General features: G+C 41.0%; 2 protein-coding genes across 2 annotated transcripts; both read right to left on the reverse strand.

Moving 5' to 3' along the window:
- Nucleotides 1-5060: 5060 nt before the first annotated feature.
- LOC122929464 (olfactory receptor 1496-like) lies at nt 5061-8645 on the reverse strand. The gene is made up of 3 exons (XM_044283052.1): nt 8614-8645; nt 6587-6668; nt 5061-5984 (listed from the first exon to the last, which is right to left on the reverse strand). Exons 1-3 carry the CDS (start codon nt 8643-8645, stop codon nt 5061-5063), a joined length of 1038 nt encoding a protein of 345 aa, XP_044138987.1.
- Nucleotides 8646-10963: 2318 nt separating this feature from the next.
- Nucleotides 10964-19898, reverse strand: LOC122929465 (olfactory receptor 1496-like). Its single transcript, XM_044283053.1, has 5 exons — nt 19773-19898; nt 16934-17012; nt 16773-16830; nt 15474-15576; nt 10964-11887 (listed from the first exon to the last, which is right to left on the reverse strand). The coding sequence occupies exons 1-5, from the start codon at nt 19896-19898 to the stop codon at nt 10964-10966; spliced, it is 1290 nt and encodes a 429-aa protein (XP_044138988.1).
- Between the last annotated feature and the right edge of the window lie 375 nt (nt 19899-20273).

Below are 20273 nucleotides of genomic sequence, written 5' to 3' on the forward strand. Positions count from 1 at the left end.
ATCGACCAGTTCCGGGAAAAATTATTCATAGTGTAGGGATATAATAAGTAGTGTTGAGCGCGAATATTCGAATATCATATTTTTTTTGCGAATATCGGCACTTTGCTAATTTGCAAATATTTCAAATATAGTGCTACAAATTCGATATTTCGAATATTCATTTTTTTTTTTTTTTATTGTTATATTTTTTTCTTTCCCACTTCCCTAAAGTTGTTCTTACCTGTCCTTAGGATTCCTGGCTTCCTGGCTGCTCCAGTCAGTGCCCGTTGCCGCTTCTGCCGACTTCCGTGCTCATGGAGCGTCCCCATCACCATGGGAACGTCTCCATACTAGAATGTACTGTCGGATTTGAGAATTACGTTGAAATCGCAATTCGATGAATTCAAGTTATAATAATCGAATTGCGATTTCAACTTGGACCTGGTTTACTATGGTTGGCTTGGCAGAATTAGCGAATATGACAAATGTATTCGTCATATTCCACAAAACGAAGATAACGAAGTATTCTGCATCTTCGTTTTAGCTACCTATTCATCAACTTCGCGAATTCTAGCAATCAAATAGGAAAGTTGACTATAGAGACAGCTAAGTTTAATTCGCTATGCGATTATATTACTTTGCTTTTTTTATAAATAGAATAATTATAATAATTATCAGGTATTATAATTATTCTATTTATTTTAAAAAAAGCAAAGTAATATAATCGCATAGCGAATTAAACTTAGCTGTCTCTATAGTCAACTTTCCTATATGATTGCTAGAATTAGCGAAGTTGACGAATAGGTAGCTAAAACGAAGATGCAGAATACTTCGTTATCTTCGTTTTGTGGAATATGACGAATACATTCGTTATCTTCGTTTTGTGGAATATAACGAATACATTCGTCATATTCGCTAATTCTAGATATCAAACCAATAGGAAAGTAGCCTTAAGTTACAATCGCAATACGCGATTATTTAAATCGCATATTAATCGCGAAAACTATAAAAACGATGAATATTCGATTTCGACGAATATGAAACGAATATTCTAGCGAATATTTGCAAATTTCGTCGAAATCGAATATGGCACCTCCCACTCATCACTAATAATAAGGAGGCATTATCCACTTTGTCGGGAAGAGAGCAGGGACCAATAGGAGAGTGTACAGCCTGGGTAATAGGAGCTATTCTATTACACCTTGCTGCACTAATTGGGGTTATTAAAAAGTGATCTATTACTACAGATTTTAGGTTGTTTTAAACAGAAATTGCAGTAATCCTAGCATCTGTTATTGGGGTCAAAGTGCGCTCTGATACAACCAGTTTTGTGGTATATTTAGTTTATATATAAGTACTTGTGGTCTGGCATGCTGCACGGGTGAAGAAAGCACGCTCCTCAGGCTTAAGAAAAAAGGCCGAGAACAGATAACCGAAAAGGATTAGCCACCGAGGCCACCGTTCACCAAAGTAGAACACTTCTCTACACACTTTTAGGGTGGTCAAATTCTTTTACACTTAATCCGATGCCTGTATCAGTAGTTGCGGAGTTGGTGGGAAATAGCGGCCTGATACTACACATTTTAGTTATTTGTTCAGTTATTAATATATTTTTTTGTCAGCCAAAAACTGATTTGATACTAAACATTTTAGGGTGTTCAAATTCTTTTACACTTAATTTGATGCATCAATCAGTAGTTGCGGAGTTGGTGTGAAATTGTGGCTTGACACTATTGCTCTTTTACCCTTGCAGTTCATATTACAATACAGTATGTCCGACAGACAGGTGAGGAGGACATATTCGCTGCTTCCTCCTGTAGGCAGGCAAGTAGCCACGATGAGAGTCACGTGGGAGCTGGTGTTCCGAACGGTCAGGCACATGGCCCTGAGACTGGTGAGGGTAGCATCAATGACATGCAGACAGTGGTGGATAATGATGTGGTCGATCGCGCGTTGGGAGCTCATGCGATTTCTCATGCTATTCCCACCCTCATCACTTTGTAACTGGGCCACTGTGTTGACGACTCATGCAATTCCCACCCTCACTACTGTATGACATGGCCACTGTGTTGACGACTCGTGCAATTAATCATGCGATTCCCACCCTCACTAATTTCTGACTGGGCCACTGTGTTGACGACTCATGCAATTCCCACCCTCGCCACTCTGTGAGTTTGTTGACAACTCATGCGATTCCTCATGCGATTCCCACCCTCACCACTTTGTGACTGGGCCACTGTTGACTCCTCATGCTGCTGCCACCTCACTACTCAGTCATGGGGGCATTACTTGTTTCAGCATGTAGCAGAACAGGTTCTGTAGACATCTATGTGGAATCAGCTGATGATGGTGTAAAAGGAGTGCGCTTCTTCTTGACGCTAACATCTACCTGTAAGGCTGAGTTCATACTTGAGTTATTTGGTCAGTTTTGGCCCCGTAACTACCCAAATAAGTAAATTGTGCAGTGATTCTAAGAGTGACGCCTGTCATCTGCATGTCATACTGACTCACAGAATTATTTCACTACCACAGCAGACTCTCTATGTGAGTTACCAGAAAACCAGATACCAAAAATGTATTTCTCATGGTTTATGTTGTTATAAAACCAATACGGTCCTAAAACTTGTTATATGAAGAGCAACACAGTGTACATCTATAATTTGTACATTAGAACTAATCTTTAAAAGGAGCCCCACCACTTCAAGTCCTGTTCTTGAGTTCTTTATAGGAAAACTGAGGGAATCAATATTGGAGGAATGTCTGACATAAACAGAATGGATAAAATCTGTTAATCGTTGATGGTGTGACAGATGGCTGTTCATAACTATGACAGATGTTCTGCAGACATGGAACTAATAAATTCACAGGTGACATCTGAGTTGAGTTGTCCCATTTTTTTTGAGAGGGAGGAGTGAGGGGTGGGGAGTACAAAGTTTTGAATAAAAATGGAAAAAGAAATATGGGTTTGTTTTCTTAATTTTAGACTTTACACAGTTAACCATAAGGCATATATAGAATTAAATCTTTAGTCTGTGGATCAGTATGATTACAGTGATATCCAATGTATCTGGAAATTTTTAAATGCTTTACAAATTTTACACAATAAAACCTTTTTTTTTTTTAACTGTTTGTGCCTGACCATCACCTGAGAACCGCAACAGTTTGAATATGTCTGTGAAGGTTCTCATTTATCCAGGTCATGGTATATCTGTAAAGAATAAATCAAGGCAAATGGAATTACTGTAGATTTCTTGAAAACATTTCACTCGTTCTTCCAACGAGCTTTCTAAATTCTGAGTGACTGTACAAGAATTCTCTTGGAATAAATATGTAACTGATTCAACGCAAGAATATGGTTATCCCATATGTAGCTGGGGTGTCTGAGAAACTCAAAAGGATTTTTAATTAACATCACATCCCTGTCTGCTTTAAACCCAGCAACACACTGAGGCAACAACTGGCTCACCCAAAAGACCCAACGCCTAAACACAAGATGGACAACATTGTGTATGCAGTCCAGTGCAATGAGGAATGCTCAGAACTGTATATCGGCGAAACAAAACAGCAACTGCATCAGCGTATGGCTCAGCATAGAAGAGCCAAAACCTCTGGTCAAGATTCAGCCGTGTACTTACATCTAAAAGAAACAGATCACATCTTTGAAGACAGTCAAGTACGTGTTTTGGATAAGGAGGCCGATTGGTACAAACGAAGTGTGAAGGAGGCCATCTACATAAAAATGGAGAAGCCAAGCTTGAATAGAGGCAGGGGGAGTTAGACATCTATTGTCTGCCACATACAATGCTGTCTTGACACCTTTTTCTTGGAGGTCATTATCATCTACTGACTCCAATTTCCTGGAGGGAAACGCCAAATGGAAAAGGACTTAGGAAAACTAGAAGAATGGTCAGAACTCTGGCAACTGAAATTTAATGTGGATAAGTGCAAGATAATGCACCTGGGGCGTAAAAACCCAAGGGCAGAATATAGAATATTCGACACAGTCCTGACCTCAGTATCTGAGGAAAGGGATTTAGGAGTAATTATTTCAGAAGACTTAAAGGTGGGAAGACAATGTAATAAAGCAGCACGAAATGCAAGCAGAATGCTTGGATGTATAGGGAGAGGTATAAGCAGTAGAAAGAGTGAAGTGCTTATGCCGCTGTACAGAACACTGGTGAGACCTCACTTGGAGTATTGTGCGCAGTACTGGAGGCCATATCTCCAGAAGGATATAGATACTCTAGAGAGAGTTCAGAGAAGAGCTACTAAACTGGTCCATGGATTGCAGGATAAAACTTACCAGGAAAGGTTAAAAGACCTTAATATGTATAGCTTGGAAGAAAGAAGAGACCGAGGGGATATGATAGAAACTTTTAAATACATAAAGGGAATCAACTCGGTAAAGGAGGAGAGCATATTTAAAAGAAGAAAAACTACCACAAGAGGACACAGTTTTAAATTAGAGGGGCAAAGGTTTAAAAGTAATATAAGGAAGTATTACTTTACTGAGAGGGTAGTGGATGCATGGAATAGCCTTCCTGCAGAAGTGGTAGCTGCAAATACAGTGAAGGAGTTTAAGCATGCATGGGATAGGCATAAGGCCATCCTTCATATAAGATAGGGCCGGGGCTATTCATAGGATTCAGATATATTGGGCAGACTAGATGGGCCAAATGGTTCTTATCTGCCGACACATTCTATGTTTCTATGTTTCTATGTTTCTATGCTGGGTATAATGACCTCTGACCCGATGCTGGGTATAATTACCAGATGTTGATTCAGTTACATATTTATTCCCAGAGAATTCTTGTACAGTCACTCAGAATTGAGAAAGCTCGTTGGAAGAACGAGTGAAACATTTTCAAGAAATCTACAGTAAGTCCAGTTGCCTTGACTTATTCTTTATAGATGCAACTGTTTGAGGGCTTGTTTTGTCCGATGTAGAAAATACATGTTCTGTAAAAAAAAAAGTATGCAAAAGTAATAGTGAAAAATATATATTATGGCTCTTGGAAGGTGGGGAGTGAAAGGGTTAAGATTATGCCTACAGAATCTCTAGTGAAAACACTAGTGTTCTGTTAAACAAACTTATGAGATATTTCCTGTACGGCTTTCCTAATGTCTTTATTTCTCAGGCTGTATATAATGGGGTTTATAAAAGGAGTAAAGACAGTATATAGAAGAGATAGGATTTTACTTATGGAGAGCGTTAGGCCTTTTGTTGGGGCGACGTAAACACTGAACATAGTCCAGTAGAATATGGAGACCACAATGAGGTGGGAGCTACAAGTGGAGAAGGCTTTCTGTCTACCAGTGCTGGATGGGATCTTTAAGACTGATTTAACAATACACGTATAAGACACTATAATGATTGTGGTTGGAATAAAGATGGTTACAATACTTAGTAAATACATCTCCATATGAAGAATGAAGGTGTCAGAACATGCAAGGTCTAGTAAGGTGAGAAAATCACAGAATAAATTGTCAATGACGTTCAGGCCACAAAAATCTAGCTTTGCAATTTTTATGATGTAAAGCAAAACACTAGAAAACCCAAGAAACCAACAAATGATTGTCAAAATCACACAATGTCCACTTCGCATGATAGAAGTATAACGGAGGGGATTACAGATGGCCACATATCTGTCATAAGACATCACAGTGAGAAGAAAACATTCAAAACTTTCTGCAGCAGCAAAAAAATAAAACTGAGTGAAGCAGTCTATAAAAGTAATGTTCGCCCCATTATTCAGTAGGATGTAGAGCAGGTTGGGGACAATGTCTGTGGTCAATATGATGTCACTGATAGACAGTTGTGAGATGAAGAAGTACATTGGAGTGTGGAGATTTCTGCTGGTGGACACTAGGGCGATGATCAATACGTTCCCACATATTGTCCCACAGTAAACCACCAGGAGAAGACAGAACAGGAGAATTCTTAAATCTTGGCTGACTTGAAAGCCTAAAAGGAAAAACTCAGTGACCACAGTCAGATTGTTCTCCTGTGTTCAGAAGAGATAGAAGTTATGCTGGAGGAACCATTATGGTTTTGTTTAGACAAATTATAACTAGAATCTGCAGATTCAAGTTCTGGACAATACATTATACTGCATATTACATCATATACTTGATATCACATGAGAATCTAACTCTGCCATTTACATTAAGAATTAAAATTGAACAACTGATCCAACAGACCTACAAAGAAGTCTAGCAATGTAAGTGCATGATCTGTTTTTTCATCGTTGATTCAAAAATATATATTTATTTTATTTAATATATTTTTTTTTCCCATAATAGTGCCAATGCTGAGTCTTTAAAACAGGTTACATAAGATAGAACATATACAGTAGATATTTATACTCAATGATGTTCATACGTGTTTCTTACAAAAAATACAAGTTTAGCCACAAATTACCAAGAGCATTCAACATAAGTTGTATATTTTATTTTAATGATCACAATTTTCCTGTTTAAGATTAAATTATTGATTACAAGAAGAAAAAAAAATGTATTTGGACATAAATGTATTTCAAATACTTGTGAGAAGAAATCTTTAGAATTATTTAATATGTTACACAAGAGTATACCTCACTGTACTCACATAGGATATTTCTTTGGTCTCAACATTCATTTTTAAGATTCCCTTTCTTGCCGTTTCCTCAGTTTTGTTCGTAAGATGAGTTCTAGAGAAGAATGATGACAATACAAGACAGCAGTGTCCTCAGCTTCCATGGTTATCAGGCAGATGTATATTAGCTACAATGTCTTTTTATGCACAAAAAGAGGACAAGGAGTCTGGTAGAAGAACTCCTTCGAGATGTCTTTGCAGCTGTCTGATGAGTCTCCAGTGTTCTGGTCATTGGAGAAATATAAAAATAAATCAATTACTGCCTTAGTTTAATTCTGCCACCGCAACACTCTGTCAATGGGCCACACTGTGGTGTCCTCATGCTGCTGCCAACATAGCCACTCTATGGTCTCCTCAGGCTGCTGCTAACTCACCACTCTGTGGTCTCATCATGCTTCTGCCACCTCACCACTCTGTCACTGGGCCACTCTGTGGACTTCTCATGCTGTTCCCACCCTCCCCACTCTATGAGGGGGCTGCCATTTTCCCTTTTTGGCCTTGTTGACATCACCATTTATTTTACCCTTCTGATCTGTCACAAGGTTGGAAAAATGAGAAACACAATGAATTCCATCTTTGGAGCAGCTGTAACGCCTGTATGACATGGTCCATATTTTGCATCAGGATATGCTCATGATTTGGTAGCTAAAAGCACTAGTGGGTACAAAACACAGAAGACATGCAAATTTTCCATCCATGAGTCATCTCTGTTTTGGATCCACTCCTGTTTATTTTTTGGCTTTTGCAATACTGATGGATAACTGATCAAATGCTGACCGAGTGAAGGCGGATGCTCAACAAACAGGGTCCGTTTTTTTGGGGTTGTTCTTCTGACGGATCAGAGGAAGGGCAAAATAATGAGTTACATAAACACAAGCTTACTGCTGACACCTTCTCCACTCTGTCGGGGGGCTCAACTTGTATAAGTGTTTAATAGAACAGGTTCTGTAGACATCTACGTGGAATCAGCTGATGACGGTGTAAAAGGAATGCGCTCTTTCACTCTATAGTAGGATCGCTAACATTGACCTGTAAGGTTGAGTTAACACTTGAGTTATTTGGTCAGTTTTGGCCCCATAACTGACCAAATAAGTGAAGTCTGCAATGATTCTAAGAGCGACGCCTGTCATCTGCATGTCATACTGACTCAGAGTATTTTTTCATTACCACAACAGACTCTCTATGTGTGTTTCTGCAAGGCACAGTGTTCTACACCCCTATACAGGCTCTCTGCAGCCAGGAAATAGATGTATTTTAACGCAATTCATCACAAATAAATTTGGATCAAATCAAATCTTTTGGGGAAATTCGACAAACCAACCGAATCATATTTTTGAAAAATTTGCTCATCTCTAATTGTAATGAATCAGAATTTTTCTAAAACGGCTGCTGCAAATGTTACACAGTGAAAGTGAAAGTAAGAAACCTGAGAATGAGGAATTACTCATAATGCCATTCAGCAGATTTCACAGCCCTATAAAAAGTCTTTTCTACCTGATCTCCGCTATTTTCCAGTGAACTAAGCATAGGGACAGACGTGACAAGTGCTAGGGAAAGTGTTTTACAAAGCTTTCACTAGTAAAATCTGGGATGGGGACAGTGTAGGTACAGTGTAGGGAGATTGTAGGGACAGTTTTCAGACACTGTGGGGAGAGCACAGGGAGACTGCAGCTCAGTGCAGGCTCTGTAAGCTGAAGGGATCCATAGGAGACAGTCAAACCCCTGTGTAGGGCACAGAGCTATCTAATTGAATGGAGCCCACCTTTGTTAAAAGAAAAACAATTCTATAACACCTTTATTCTCAAATTGGGAGGAATAAACTGTGTAATCTAAAGTTTATTTTGGTGCCCACCTTGTGTAATAGATAAGCAATTCTATTATGTCTTGATTCTCAAATTGTGGTGAATAACCTGTGTAATATAATCGTTATTGTGGTGTCCACCTGATTTCATAGAAAAGCAATTACATTATGCCTTGATTCTCATATTGCGGGGAATTACCTGTGTAATATAACTGTTATTGGGGTAACCATGTTGACATTGAATAACTTATTTTACATATACCGTTACTGTTACTGCTCAGTATGACCAACAAAAAGGTTCCAGGGCTCTCCAAAGGAACAGACAGGGCCCTCCAAAGGAACAGACAGGGCCCTCCAAAGGAACAGACAAGGCCCTCCAAAGGAACAGACAGGGCCCTCCAAATGAACACACAGTGGCAAAAATGTCGCTGAAGCAAGCAAAAGTAGCAGCAAAAGAAGAGATAGAGGTTGAAGCAGCAGTCACAGCAACAGGCCAGAGCTGCCACTGTCATCCAGTGGTCGAGTTTTGATGACCAATCCCACTGTCCTGGAATGGTTGACACAGTCTACAACATCATCTGAACTGACATCAGACACCCAGAGACAGGAGTCTGTGGGTTCCTCTGACACAAAACTTAGTTTTGGAGTAAGGAATAAGCTATGGGCCATCACCTGTCCTGAACCTGCCTGTTTTCTTTTCTGCTCCTTCTGCCAGGCAAGTGATTTATGCTGCCGACTCCGCTCCGCTTTTCAAAGACAAATATGTTACTGAGGACAGTCAGCAACTACTGCCCACAGCAGATTTGGAGGAGACGTACACTGCTTCCTCCTGTAGGCGTGAAAGTAGTGATGATAAGAGTCACATGGAAACAGGTGTTGAGAGCGGTCAGGGACGCAGCCATGAGACTTGTGAGGGTGACATAAGTGATGAGCAGACAGTAGTGGATGATGATGTGGCCGATCACACGTTGGAAGCTCATGCGATTTCTCATGCAATTCGTACCCTCACCACTCTGTGACTGGACCATTTTGTTGACCACTCATGCTATTCCTCGTGCAATTCCCACCCTCACTAATATCTGACTGGGCCACTGTGTTGACGACTCATGTGATTCCCACCCTTGCCACTCTGTACATTTATTGACAATTCATGCAATTTCTCATGCGATTCCCAACCTCACCACTCTGTGACTGGGCCACTGTGTTGACTCATGCTGTTGACATCTCACCACTCGGTCATGGGGACACTACTTGTTTCTGCGTGTAACAGAACAGGTTCTGTGGAAATCTATCTGAAATCAACTGACGACGGTGCAGAGGGAGTGCGCTCCTTCTTGACACTAACATTGATCTGTAAGACTGAGTTCACATTTGAGTTATTTGGTCACTTTTGACCCTGTTGCTGACCAAATAAGTGAAGTGTGGACTGATTCTAAGAGTGACACCTTTTATCTGCATGTCATACTGACTTACAGTACTGTTTCGCTGCCAAAGCAGACTCCCTATGGGTGTTACTGCAAGTCACAGTGTTCTACACCGCTACACAGGCTCTCAGCATCCAGGGAATAACTGGTTTTTAACGTGATTCATCACACATCAATTTAGATCGAATCAAATATTTTTGGGGACTTCTGCAAACCAACTGAATAGAATTTTTGAGAAATTTGCTCATCTTTAGATATGATATATACTTATATTGATAGACAGACAAAACCAGATACCAAAAATGTATTTCTCATGGTTTATGTTGTTATAAAACCAATACAGTCCTAAAACTCGTTATATGAAGAGCAATACAGTATACATCTATAATTTATACATTAGAACTGATCTTTAAAAGCAGCCCCACCACTTTAAGTCCTGTTCTTGAGATACCTCTTTATAGGAAAACTGAGGGAATCGATATTTGAGGAATGTCCGACATAAACAGAATGGATAAAATCTGTTAATCGTTGATGGTGTGACAGATGGCTGTTCATAACTATGACAGATGTTCTGCAGCGATGGAACTTATAAATACACAGGTGACATCTGAGTTGAGTTGTCCCATTTTTTTTTAGAGGGAGGAGTGAGGGGTGGGGAGTACAAAGTTTTGAATAAAAATGGAAAAAGAAATGTGGGTTTGTTTTCTTAATTTTAGACTTTGCACAGTTAACTATAAGGCATATATAGAATATAATCTTTTTTCTGTGGATCAGTATGATTACAGTGATATCCAATTTGGTAATTTTATGCTTTACTAATTTTACACCACAAAAACTATTTTATATATATATTTTTTAAACTGTTTGTGCCTGACCATCACCTGAGAACCGTAACTTTTTTATTTTTCTACTGACTGTTTTAGGGCTTGTTTTCTAAGATGTAGAAAGTCCAATTTCCTCTGTAAAAAAAAAAAAAATATATATATATATATATATATATATATCAATTCCTCATATGACTATGTAAAAGCAATAGAGAAAAAATATATTATGGCTCTTGGAAGGTGGGGATTGAAAGGGTTAAGATTATGCCTACAGAATCTCTAGTGAAAACACAGTGTTCTGTTAAACAAACTTATGAGATATTTCCTGTACGGCTTTCCTAATGTCTTTATTTCTCAGGCTGTATATAATGGGGTTTATAAAAGGAGTAAAGACAGTATATAGAAGGGATAGGATTTTACTTATGGAGAGCGTTAGGCCTTTTGTTGGGGCGACGTAAACACTGAACATAGTCCAGTAGAATATGGAGACCACAATAAGGTGGGAGCTACAAGTGGAGAAGGCTTTCTGTCTACCAGTACTGGATGGGATCTTTAAGACTGAGTTAACAATGTACGTATAAGACACTACAATGATTGTGGTTGGTATAAATACAGTTACAACACTTAGTAAATACATCTCCAAATGAATAAAGAAGGTGTCAGAACATGGAAGCTCTAGCAAGGGAATAAGATCACAGAAAACATGGTCAATGACGTTTAGGCCACAAAAATTTAGCTTTGCAATTGTTATGATGTAAAGCAAAACACTAGAAATCCCAAGCAACCAACACATGATTGTCAAAATCACACAATGTTGATTTGTCATGATAGAAGTATAACGGAGGGGATTACAGATGGCCACATATCTGTCATAAGACATCAAAGTGAGAAGAAAACATTCAAAACTTTCTGCAGCAGCAAAAAAATAAAACTGAGTGAAGCAGTCTATAAAAGTAATGTTCGCCCCATTATTCAGTAGGATGTAGAGCAGGTTGGGGACAATGTCTGTGGTCAATATGATGTCACTGATGGACAGTTGTGAGATGAAGAAGTACATTGGAGTGTGGAGATTTCTGCTGGTGGACACTAGGACGATGATCAATAAGTTCCCACATATTGTCCCACAGTAAACCACCAGGAGAAGACAGAACAGGAGAATTCTTAAATCTTGGCTGACTTGAAAGCCTAAGAGGAAAAACTCAGTGACCACAGTCAGATTGTTCTCCTGTGTTCAGAAGAGATATAAGTTATGCTGGAGGAACCATTATGGTTTTGTTTAGACAAATTATAACTAGAATCTGCAGATTCAGGTTCTGGACAATACATTATACTGCATATTACATAATATACTTGATATCACATGAGAATCTAACTCTAACTCATTTACATTAAGAATTAAAATTGAAGAACTGATCCAACAGACCTACAAAGAAGTCTAGCAATGTAAGTGCATGATCTGTTTTTTCAGCATTGATTCAGAAATTATAGATTTTTTTTATTTAATGTTTTATTTTTCATAATAGAGCCAATGCTGAGTCTTTAAAACAGGTTACATAAGATAGAACATATACAGTAGATATTTATACTTAATGATGTTCATACATATACAAAAAATTCAAGTTTAGCCACAAATTAACAAGAGCATTTAACATCAGTTTTATATTTTATTTTAATGATCACAAATTTTCCTTTTTAAGATTAAATTCTTGATTACAAGAAGCAAAAAAAAAATGTACTTTGACATAAATGTATTTCAAATACTTGTGAGAAGAAATCTTTAGAACTATTTCTTTAATATGTTACACAAGAGTATACCTCACTGTACTCACATAGGATATTTCTTTGGTCTCAGCATTCATTTTTAAGTATCCTTTTCTTGCCGTTTCCACAGTTTTGTTCGTAACATGAGTTCTAAAGAAGAATGATGACAATACAAGACAGCAGTGTCCTCAGCTTCCATGGTTATCAGGCAGATGTATATTAGCTGCAATGTCTTTTTATGCACAAAAAGAGGACAAGGAGACTGGTAGAAGAACTCCTTGGAGATGTCTCTGCAGCTGTCTGATGAGTCTCCAGTGTTCTGGTCATTGGTGAAATGTAAAAATAAATCAATTACTGCCTTAGTTTAATTCTTATTACTCTGTGGTCTCCTCATGATGCTGCCACCTCAACACTCTGTCAATGCGCCACGCTGTGGTGTCCTCATGCTTCTGCCAACTCATCACTCTGTGGTCTCCTCATGCTGTTGCTAACTCACCACTCTGTGGTCTCCTCATGCTGCTGCCACCTCACCACTCTGTCACTGGGCCACTGGACTTCTCATGCTGTTCCCACCCTCCCACTCTATGACGGGAGACATTTTTCGCTTTTGGACCTTGCTGACATCACCATTTATTTTACCCTTCTTCTGATCTGTCAGAAGGTTGGAAAACTAAGAAACACAATGGATCCCATCTTTGGAGAAGCTGTATGACATGCTCCATTTTTTGTATCAGAATTGTCTTGTGATTTTGTAGCCAAAAGCAGGAGTGGGTACAAAACACAGAAGACATGCAAATACTCCATTCACGTGTCATCTCTGTTTTGGATCCACTCCTGTTTTTTGGGGGGCTTTATGCTACAGACTCCGCTCCGCTTTTCAGAGACGAAGATGTTACTGAGGACAGTAAGCAACTACTGCCCAGCGCAGATTTGGAGGATAGGTACGCTGCTTCCTCCTGTTGGCGTGCAAGTAGTGACAATGAGAGTCACGTGGGAGCAGGTGTTGAGAGCGGTCAGGGACGCAGCCATGAGACTCATGAGGGTGACATAAGTGATGAGCAGACAGTAGTGGATGATGATGTGGCTGATCGCACGTTGGAAGCTCATGCGATTTCTCATACTATTCCCACCCTCATCACTTTGTGACTGGGCCTCTGTGTTGACACTTCATGCAATTCCCACCCTCTCCACTATGTGACTGGGCCACTGTGTTGATGACTCATGCAATACCTCATGCGATTCCCACCCTTACTAATATCTGACTGTGCCACTATGTTGATGACTCATGCAATTCCTCATGCGATTTCCACCCTCACTAATATCTGACTGGGCCACTGTGTTGACGACTCATGCGATTCCCACCCTCGCCACTCTGTGACATTGTTGACAACTCATGCGATTCCTCATGCGTTTCCCAACCTCACCACTCTGTGACAGGTTAACTGTGTTGACTCCTCATGTTGTGGCCACCTAACTACTTCAAGTCTTGTTCTTGAGTTACCTCTTTATAGGAAAACTGAGAGAATCAATATTGGAGGAATGTCCGACATAAACAGAATGGATAAAATCTGTTAATTGTTGATGGTGTGACAGATGGCTGTTCATAACTATTAGTGTTGATCAAGCACCATATTGATCGGGTGCTCGGGGGCTTGGTCCGAACACCCGAGTATAACGGAAGTCAATGGGAGAACCCGAGCATTAATCCAGGCACCCCCTGCTCTGAAGAGGGGAGGGTGCCTGGCTCATAGGAAAAGGTCAGAAATTGATGGAAACACCACCAAAATGGTTCGGGAACAGCATGGGGAGGATGTCTGGATGCATCTTGGACTCCCAGGTCGCTGCTGGGAACGATGTTGTCCGAGTAGTACACCACTTTTACAGACTGACAATAATACACACAAAACCGAAGATAAAATCGATTTTAGAGGAAAAATTGTTAGGAAACATTCTTTCCTATATATTTATTTGTATATAAAGTGCAAGTGCTGCCAAAAATTACAAGGAAGAGGCACTCCGATACAACCTGTATATCACATAAAGGAGGGCCTCATTCACATTATGGTACAAGTTCCTGCTGATCTAACCATCTAAAACATTATGTGCGACGGCCTGCTGCCACTTTGGTGACTCTTGGTAACCCGGGGACGATCGCACGTCCCCGTGACGGCGACGATCCATTCTGATGTCTGCCCTATCAATTTTCGATGTTATTTTCAAACCAAACCATGTAGACCATGGGTAATGGGGGTATTATGGTTCGATTTGGGAGAGGGAGCCTGAGAAACAGCTATTGCTACCACATCCAAGCAAGGCAGCATGCACGCAAATTACCTATTAGGTATAATAAGGTGATGGCCTGCAGGTGATCTGACCCTGTAAAATATTTTAGGTGCAGGCCTGCTGGTGAGCTGACCCTGTAAAAGATTGTAGGTGAAGGCCTGCTGGTGAGCTGACCCAGTAAAAAATTATATGCAAGGGCCTACAGGTGAGCTGACCCTGTAAAATATTGTAGATGAAGGCCTGCAGGTGAGCTAACCCTGTAAAAAACTATATGCAAAAGCCTACAGGTGAGCTGACCCTGTAAAAGATTTTAGATACGGGCCTGCTGGTGAGCTGACCCTCTAAAAGGTTGTAGGTGAGGTCCTGCGGGTAAGCTCACCCTCTAAAACATTACATGCAAGGGCCTTCAGGTGAGCTGACCCTGTAAAAGATTTTAGGTGCGGGCCTGCTGGTGAGCAGACCCTCTAAAAGGTTGTAGGTTAGGGCCTGCAGGTGAGCTCACCCTCTAAACCATTATATGCGAGGGCCTTCAGGTGAGCTGACCCTGTAAAAGATTTTAGGTGTGTAAAATATTGTAGGTGAAGGCTTGCTGGTGAGCTGACCCTGTAAAACATTATACGCGAGAGCCTGTTGGTGAGCTGACCCTCTAAAAATTCTCATCCTCTACCTTGTCCTCAGCCTCCACTGTAGGCACAGTTCTGACTGCTCCTCCAGCATACAACCTATGCATAGCATGGCGGTGTCACACTGTTCTACACCTGGTTTACCTGGGCGAACAGAGTCACACCAGGGAGGAACTTTTCTGAGTCCTTCAAGAAGAATTCAAATCCTGGCTCTCTCCTCACCAACTGAAGATAGTACCCATGGTCACTGATAATGGGAAGAACATTGTGTCAGCACTGCATCAAGGAGGTCTGACCCATGCACCATGCATGGGGGACTCTTTAATCTGGTTGTAAAGTGGTTCCTGAAGTCTTCCACCCAACTGCAAGAAATCTTGAAAATGGCCAGGAAACTGTGCATGCATTTCAGTTCAGCTACTCTTACACTGCAAAAAACTCCCTCCTTCAACTGCAAAGGCAGAATAGCGTTCCCCAAAATGGCCTCATATGTGATGTTTCCACAAGTTGGAACTCCAGCATCCACATGTTGGACCAATTAAATGAGCAGAGGAAGGCCGTAAACAATTTTTTGATGATGCAGGCGGATAGGAGCATTCTCCTGTGTAACTTCGACGTTATCCAGTGGCAACTCATGTATGACACCTGCTGTTTGCTCAGACTCTTTGATAAAGCCACTTTAGTACTACCAGGACTCCCAAGTCCCCGAACATACCGGAGGACATAACGGGAGAACGGAGCGGCGCCCAGGGAAAATAGTAAGCGCAGTGAGATCCCTGGGCGCCGCTGTATATGTCATGATACTTAGTTCACAATGTTTGGACCGATGAAAGGTCCTCTTTAAATACACATCCTAATAAAATTTCCACAACAGTCCCTCCTCTTTGTCATATGCTCCCCAGTGTCCCTTGACAAATCTCGATCTTCTTCTTTGAAAAAAACAGTCCTGTCTACGAAAAGTCCTGAATCCATAAAACAAAACAGATGATGGAAAACAAAAAGTCAATCTTGACACGGAGCTTAAAACAAATCTTGACTCGGAGATTCTTTTCTTCGGGAGCTGACTCAGGAGGTGGTGTTTCACGCTGGTCATTGGCTGGTTTGGAATCCTCTGCATCTGGTCCATGGTTTGGTCTTCAGGGCATCTTGTCTGTTCGGGCTTCGGTAACTCAGTCGATTAGACATCAGGAACATCTCACTCCGGCGTATAGAAGGAATGGAAACAAAAAACATAAGTATATGTCCTATTTCCTTTCGCCTGGATCCAATGGAAAACCAGTGAGCCCCAAGACCTCCCAAAGCTTTAAAAAGGATTCCAACCCTCACTAGTCATAGCTCCGCCTCTGCCCTGCTTCTGTCAGTATGGGCCTGACCCTTGTCACTGGTGTCTGCTAGCCAGGCATAACCGTCATCTAATTCATAGAAACCCTCCTCTGGACGCTCTACTGATGTTTCTCTGTGATTTCTCTCACTGCCTCAACGGTTTCTTTGAACATCTTATCCACTATGGACAAGAAATTGTTCAATCACTTCATAATCATAAGTCCAACACCCCATCCTGTCTAGCCAGAAAACAAATCCCTTCCAGCTCTCCCTGCCCTTCTTACCTCCTTCCACACCATCAGTTTCTCCCAATCGGCTGCAACGTAAGATACAGGGACAAGCTTCACCAGGACAAATGAACCTCTGGCATTAGGGGGAATTACCTTATAAGCGGCTAAACTGCATACGAAATAGTATGGACCCGTCAACTCCACACAAAAACTTCTGACGGTCACGAGCTTCTAGTAATAACTGAATAGACTGAGGGATCGCTCCCTGAGTCTGAACGTCACACCCTTCTTTCCAGCAGATATAATCTGGTCTATGGGTGTCATTAAAGAGATCAGGGGTTAAATTAGTAAGGTGGACCATTATACCTTCCTCACAACTAGAGGATCCCACAAACTTATGCCCTTTACCACATCTACGGGCCCCCCAGCTGCCCGGACACCCATACAGGATTAACAAGCGAGGAGCAGGAGCCACAGCTATTATTAAACCTATAGCTGATATTGCCCTCTAGGAATGTAAAACCAGTGCTATCAACAAATGTCTCCTTGTGGCCCTTGCTAGTTTGAGGTGCATTTCCCTCCCTAAACATTAAACTAAACAAATAAACAATAGTGTTACTCTTCATTCTTTGAGCAGTTTCTTGCAGTGACCCGTGTGGAAACAGTTGTCTCGTCCCTCTAACTTCAGAGAGGTTGGCGTCATCAGCAGCACCTGGAATGGCCCAAGATATCTCGGCTCTAGTCCCGTCCTCGGATTTTTCTTTAGCACGACCCAATCACCTGGTTGACTTCTTTGCAAAAATCTGACCCAAGTACCATCAAAGAAAAGACAGTCGTGATGGTTTGCAACGTAATTCTCTACTAGGTTAGAAAAATGATTGACATTTGAGAGGTTAGAATGGTTAGTAAAAAGTTTGAAGATTGTTGTTTTCTGCACTACTTTTCCCTTCTTCTCATCGTTCTTAAAACTAAAAAGAAGAAAAGCTGGTTTAAACATGGTGTATCGTCTCAAGGTTAGATAGAGGGATCAGGGAGGGATGAGAGAGAGATAGAGAAAGAGAAAAGTGACCCTGTCAGTAGTGGAGGTGGAAGTGACAGTTAGGGACTAATTTACCTCGGGTACTGGTTGTTTCAGAAGGCCCGGGTATAGTGGATCCGGCCTGTTTCAGCAAAGTCAGCCCAGATAGAGCCTCATCTGCTTCCTGCATCGGATCCCTAAACTCAGTTTACCCCTCAGGCCAGGCGTACATCACTCAGTTCTTCCAGATTAAAACTGGGTTCTGTACGCCCTGCTTAATTACCATGATTGACTTTTGCAGCCACAATTGCGCTACCTAACTTCCAGAGGGATACTCCAATTAGTTCCCTTGTACCACCTACTCCATTCTTTAAGGGGCTTTGTGGCCTTCACCCCATAACTAGATCTTATGTACTAAGCAGCCGTCTGACCCCACGAGGGGTACCATGTTTTCCCCCCCGAAAATGGATCTGCCACAACCCATCCTTGGTTAACCAAGCCTTACCAGTGTTGCCTGCATCCAGGGACACGCTTTTGACCGTACATGGAGGGTACCGCCCGACTCATTCTTACGGTACATCTGTCCGACCCCGACTATTACACAGCCTATGTCGGACAGCTAGAAATCTCTTGCACTGAGGGCGGCCTATTGCTACTCTCAATGCTATTTCCACTCCCACAGGGCTTTTAAGCCAGAGCTCCATTTGCTGGATTCCCAGTATGCCTCCTAAAGGGCTATACACACAGCTGAGCTACGCCTGTGTTTGGCCAGCAACGGCAAGCCAATAACTGAGACCCGCTTTTCTCCAGCTCAATGTGGCTCAATGTGGCTCCTCTAGTCAATTTACTGCTGATAAAGTAAAAAGAAATATGGGGTTAACCTCTGGTTGTTAAAGAGAGAAGAGTCCTGGAGAACCGTCACTTGGAAAAGAGTAATAGAAGGAAAAAAAGTATGCTAAGATTGAATATAGAACTGCAGAAAAACGTAAATATAAATTAATCAAAGGAATACCCAAACAAAAATAGACAAAGATTACTGAAAATATAACCAAAAAAGATGCCAAAATATGAAAAAGGAAAAAATTGATTACAACAATAAAACTGAAAAAAATATGGATTAGTAAAAGAAGACCTGTAAACAGGAGAGAAAAAAAACAACATAGAAAACTTCAGTTACAGAAAGTCTTGCTATATACATTGTGATTCAGTAAAAAGTAAATGTTAACTTAAAAACTGAGACTCAAATACAAAAACAAAAACCCTTTGGAACACATACAACTGTATAGGACTGAATTAACAAATCAATGTCTTGGAGGGTTCACCTGAAACCGTACAGGAGAATTTCTACCCATCTAGTCATTGAAATGTTAATTTGCCCAGCCCCAAACAGCTTCAGATTCATTATACCAGAGAAGCAGGATTTAACATTACAAGGTCCCAAAACCATTTTTTTCTAGGGGAAGGGAAAAATCTATTTAAATTAGGTCTTAGATAAAGACCTTAATTTCAAATTTTAACATTTTAACCGTTAATATTATGATTCAAAATCTGCTTCATTGATCAATGACCTTGGCTGTCCCTGGGTTCTCTGCCTTTGCAAAGAACCATGTCTGGGACCATTATGCCACCTTGCTGAATAAACCACTTTACTTCTAGGTGTGTTTCTGGGGGGCACTTAACATCCCTGTGTCTGTTGCCCTTAGCAACGTCACAATATCGTGCAATGTGCCCGTATTCCCTGCATGCAAAACAACAAATAGCTTGGCTCCCTGCACAATACCTTGTCTGAGCACATAGTGATTTGACTTGGTGCACAACATTAACCATCCCAGCATGACTAGATCCCACACTACTATCTGTATTGAGTCCACTTACTATGGACTCATTTGAGGATTCTTCTGGCATTGTGTTAACACTTCCAACTCCAGGATCAGACACATTGTCCATCTCCACCCCTGAGTCGGATTCACTATCTGACCCACAGTCCTCAGACCTCTCCATGTTTACAGCCCATACATTTCCCTCTAATCCTAGACACATTACTCTCCAACGGTTGTTTCAATAACTCTGGCTGCACTAAGCACCGAGAATGCTCATCCTCTGTCCTCCTGCAGAGAGCAGACAATTCCCTTACAGCACCCTGTGCATGCGTCATGTTTTCAGACAACCATTCATTTTCCTTTCGCAGCTCACTATTACACCTCACAGTACATTCATAATTAGAGCTAGCTTCAGCTGCCTGCTGGACAAGAGATCTCAATTTAACAATTTCCACTTTAAAATCTTCTGCTTCTCCTTCCAAACTTAGCTTCAGCTACAAGACTCCTGATATTTATCCGCTATCCACCCAGCAGCAAAAATCTGAGCATACTTGCC

This window comes from Bufo gargarizans, chromosome 2 (genome assembly GCF_014858855.1).
Source record: "Bufo gargarizans isolate SCDJY-AF-19 chromosome 2, ASM1485885v1, whole genome shotgun sequence".
Taxonomy (NCBI): Eukaryota; Metazoa; Chordata; class Amphibia; order Anura; family Bufonidae; genus Bufo; species Bufo gargarizans.

What these genes read in the sequence shown, in the direction of transcription:
- LOC122929464 (XM_044283052.1), bottom strand. Translation starts at nt 8,645, where the DNA reads ATGGTTACCCCAATAACAGTTATATTACACAG. An exon ending in ATAACAGTTATATTACACAG is followed by an intron (nt 6,669 to 8,613) that starts GTAATTCCCCGC and finishes ATTCTTCTCTAG; the next exon opens with AACTCATCTTACGAACAAAA. An exon ending in AGACCAAAGAAATATCCTAT is followed by an intron (nt 5,985 to 6,586) that starts GTGAGTACAGTG and finishes TTCTGAACACAG; the next exon opens with GAGAACAATCTGACTGTGGT.
- LOC122929465 (XM_044283053.1), bottom strand. Translation starts at nt 19,898, where the DNA reads ATGGAGAGGTCTGAGGACTGTGGGTCAGATAGTGAATCCGACTCAGGG. An exon ending in AATCCTCAAATGAGTCCATA is followed by an intron (nt 17,013 to 19,772) that starts GTAAGTGGACTC and finishes CCCTAATGCCAG; the next exon opens with AGGTTCATTTGTCCTGGTGA. An exon ending in AACTGATGGTGTGGAAGGAG is followed by an intron (nt 16,831 to 16,933) that starts GTAAGAAGGGCA and finishes TCTTGTCCATAG; the next exon opens with TGGATAAGATGTTCAAAGAA.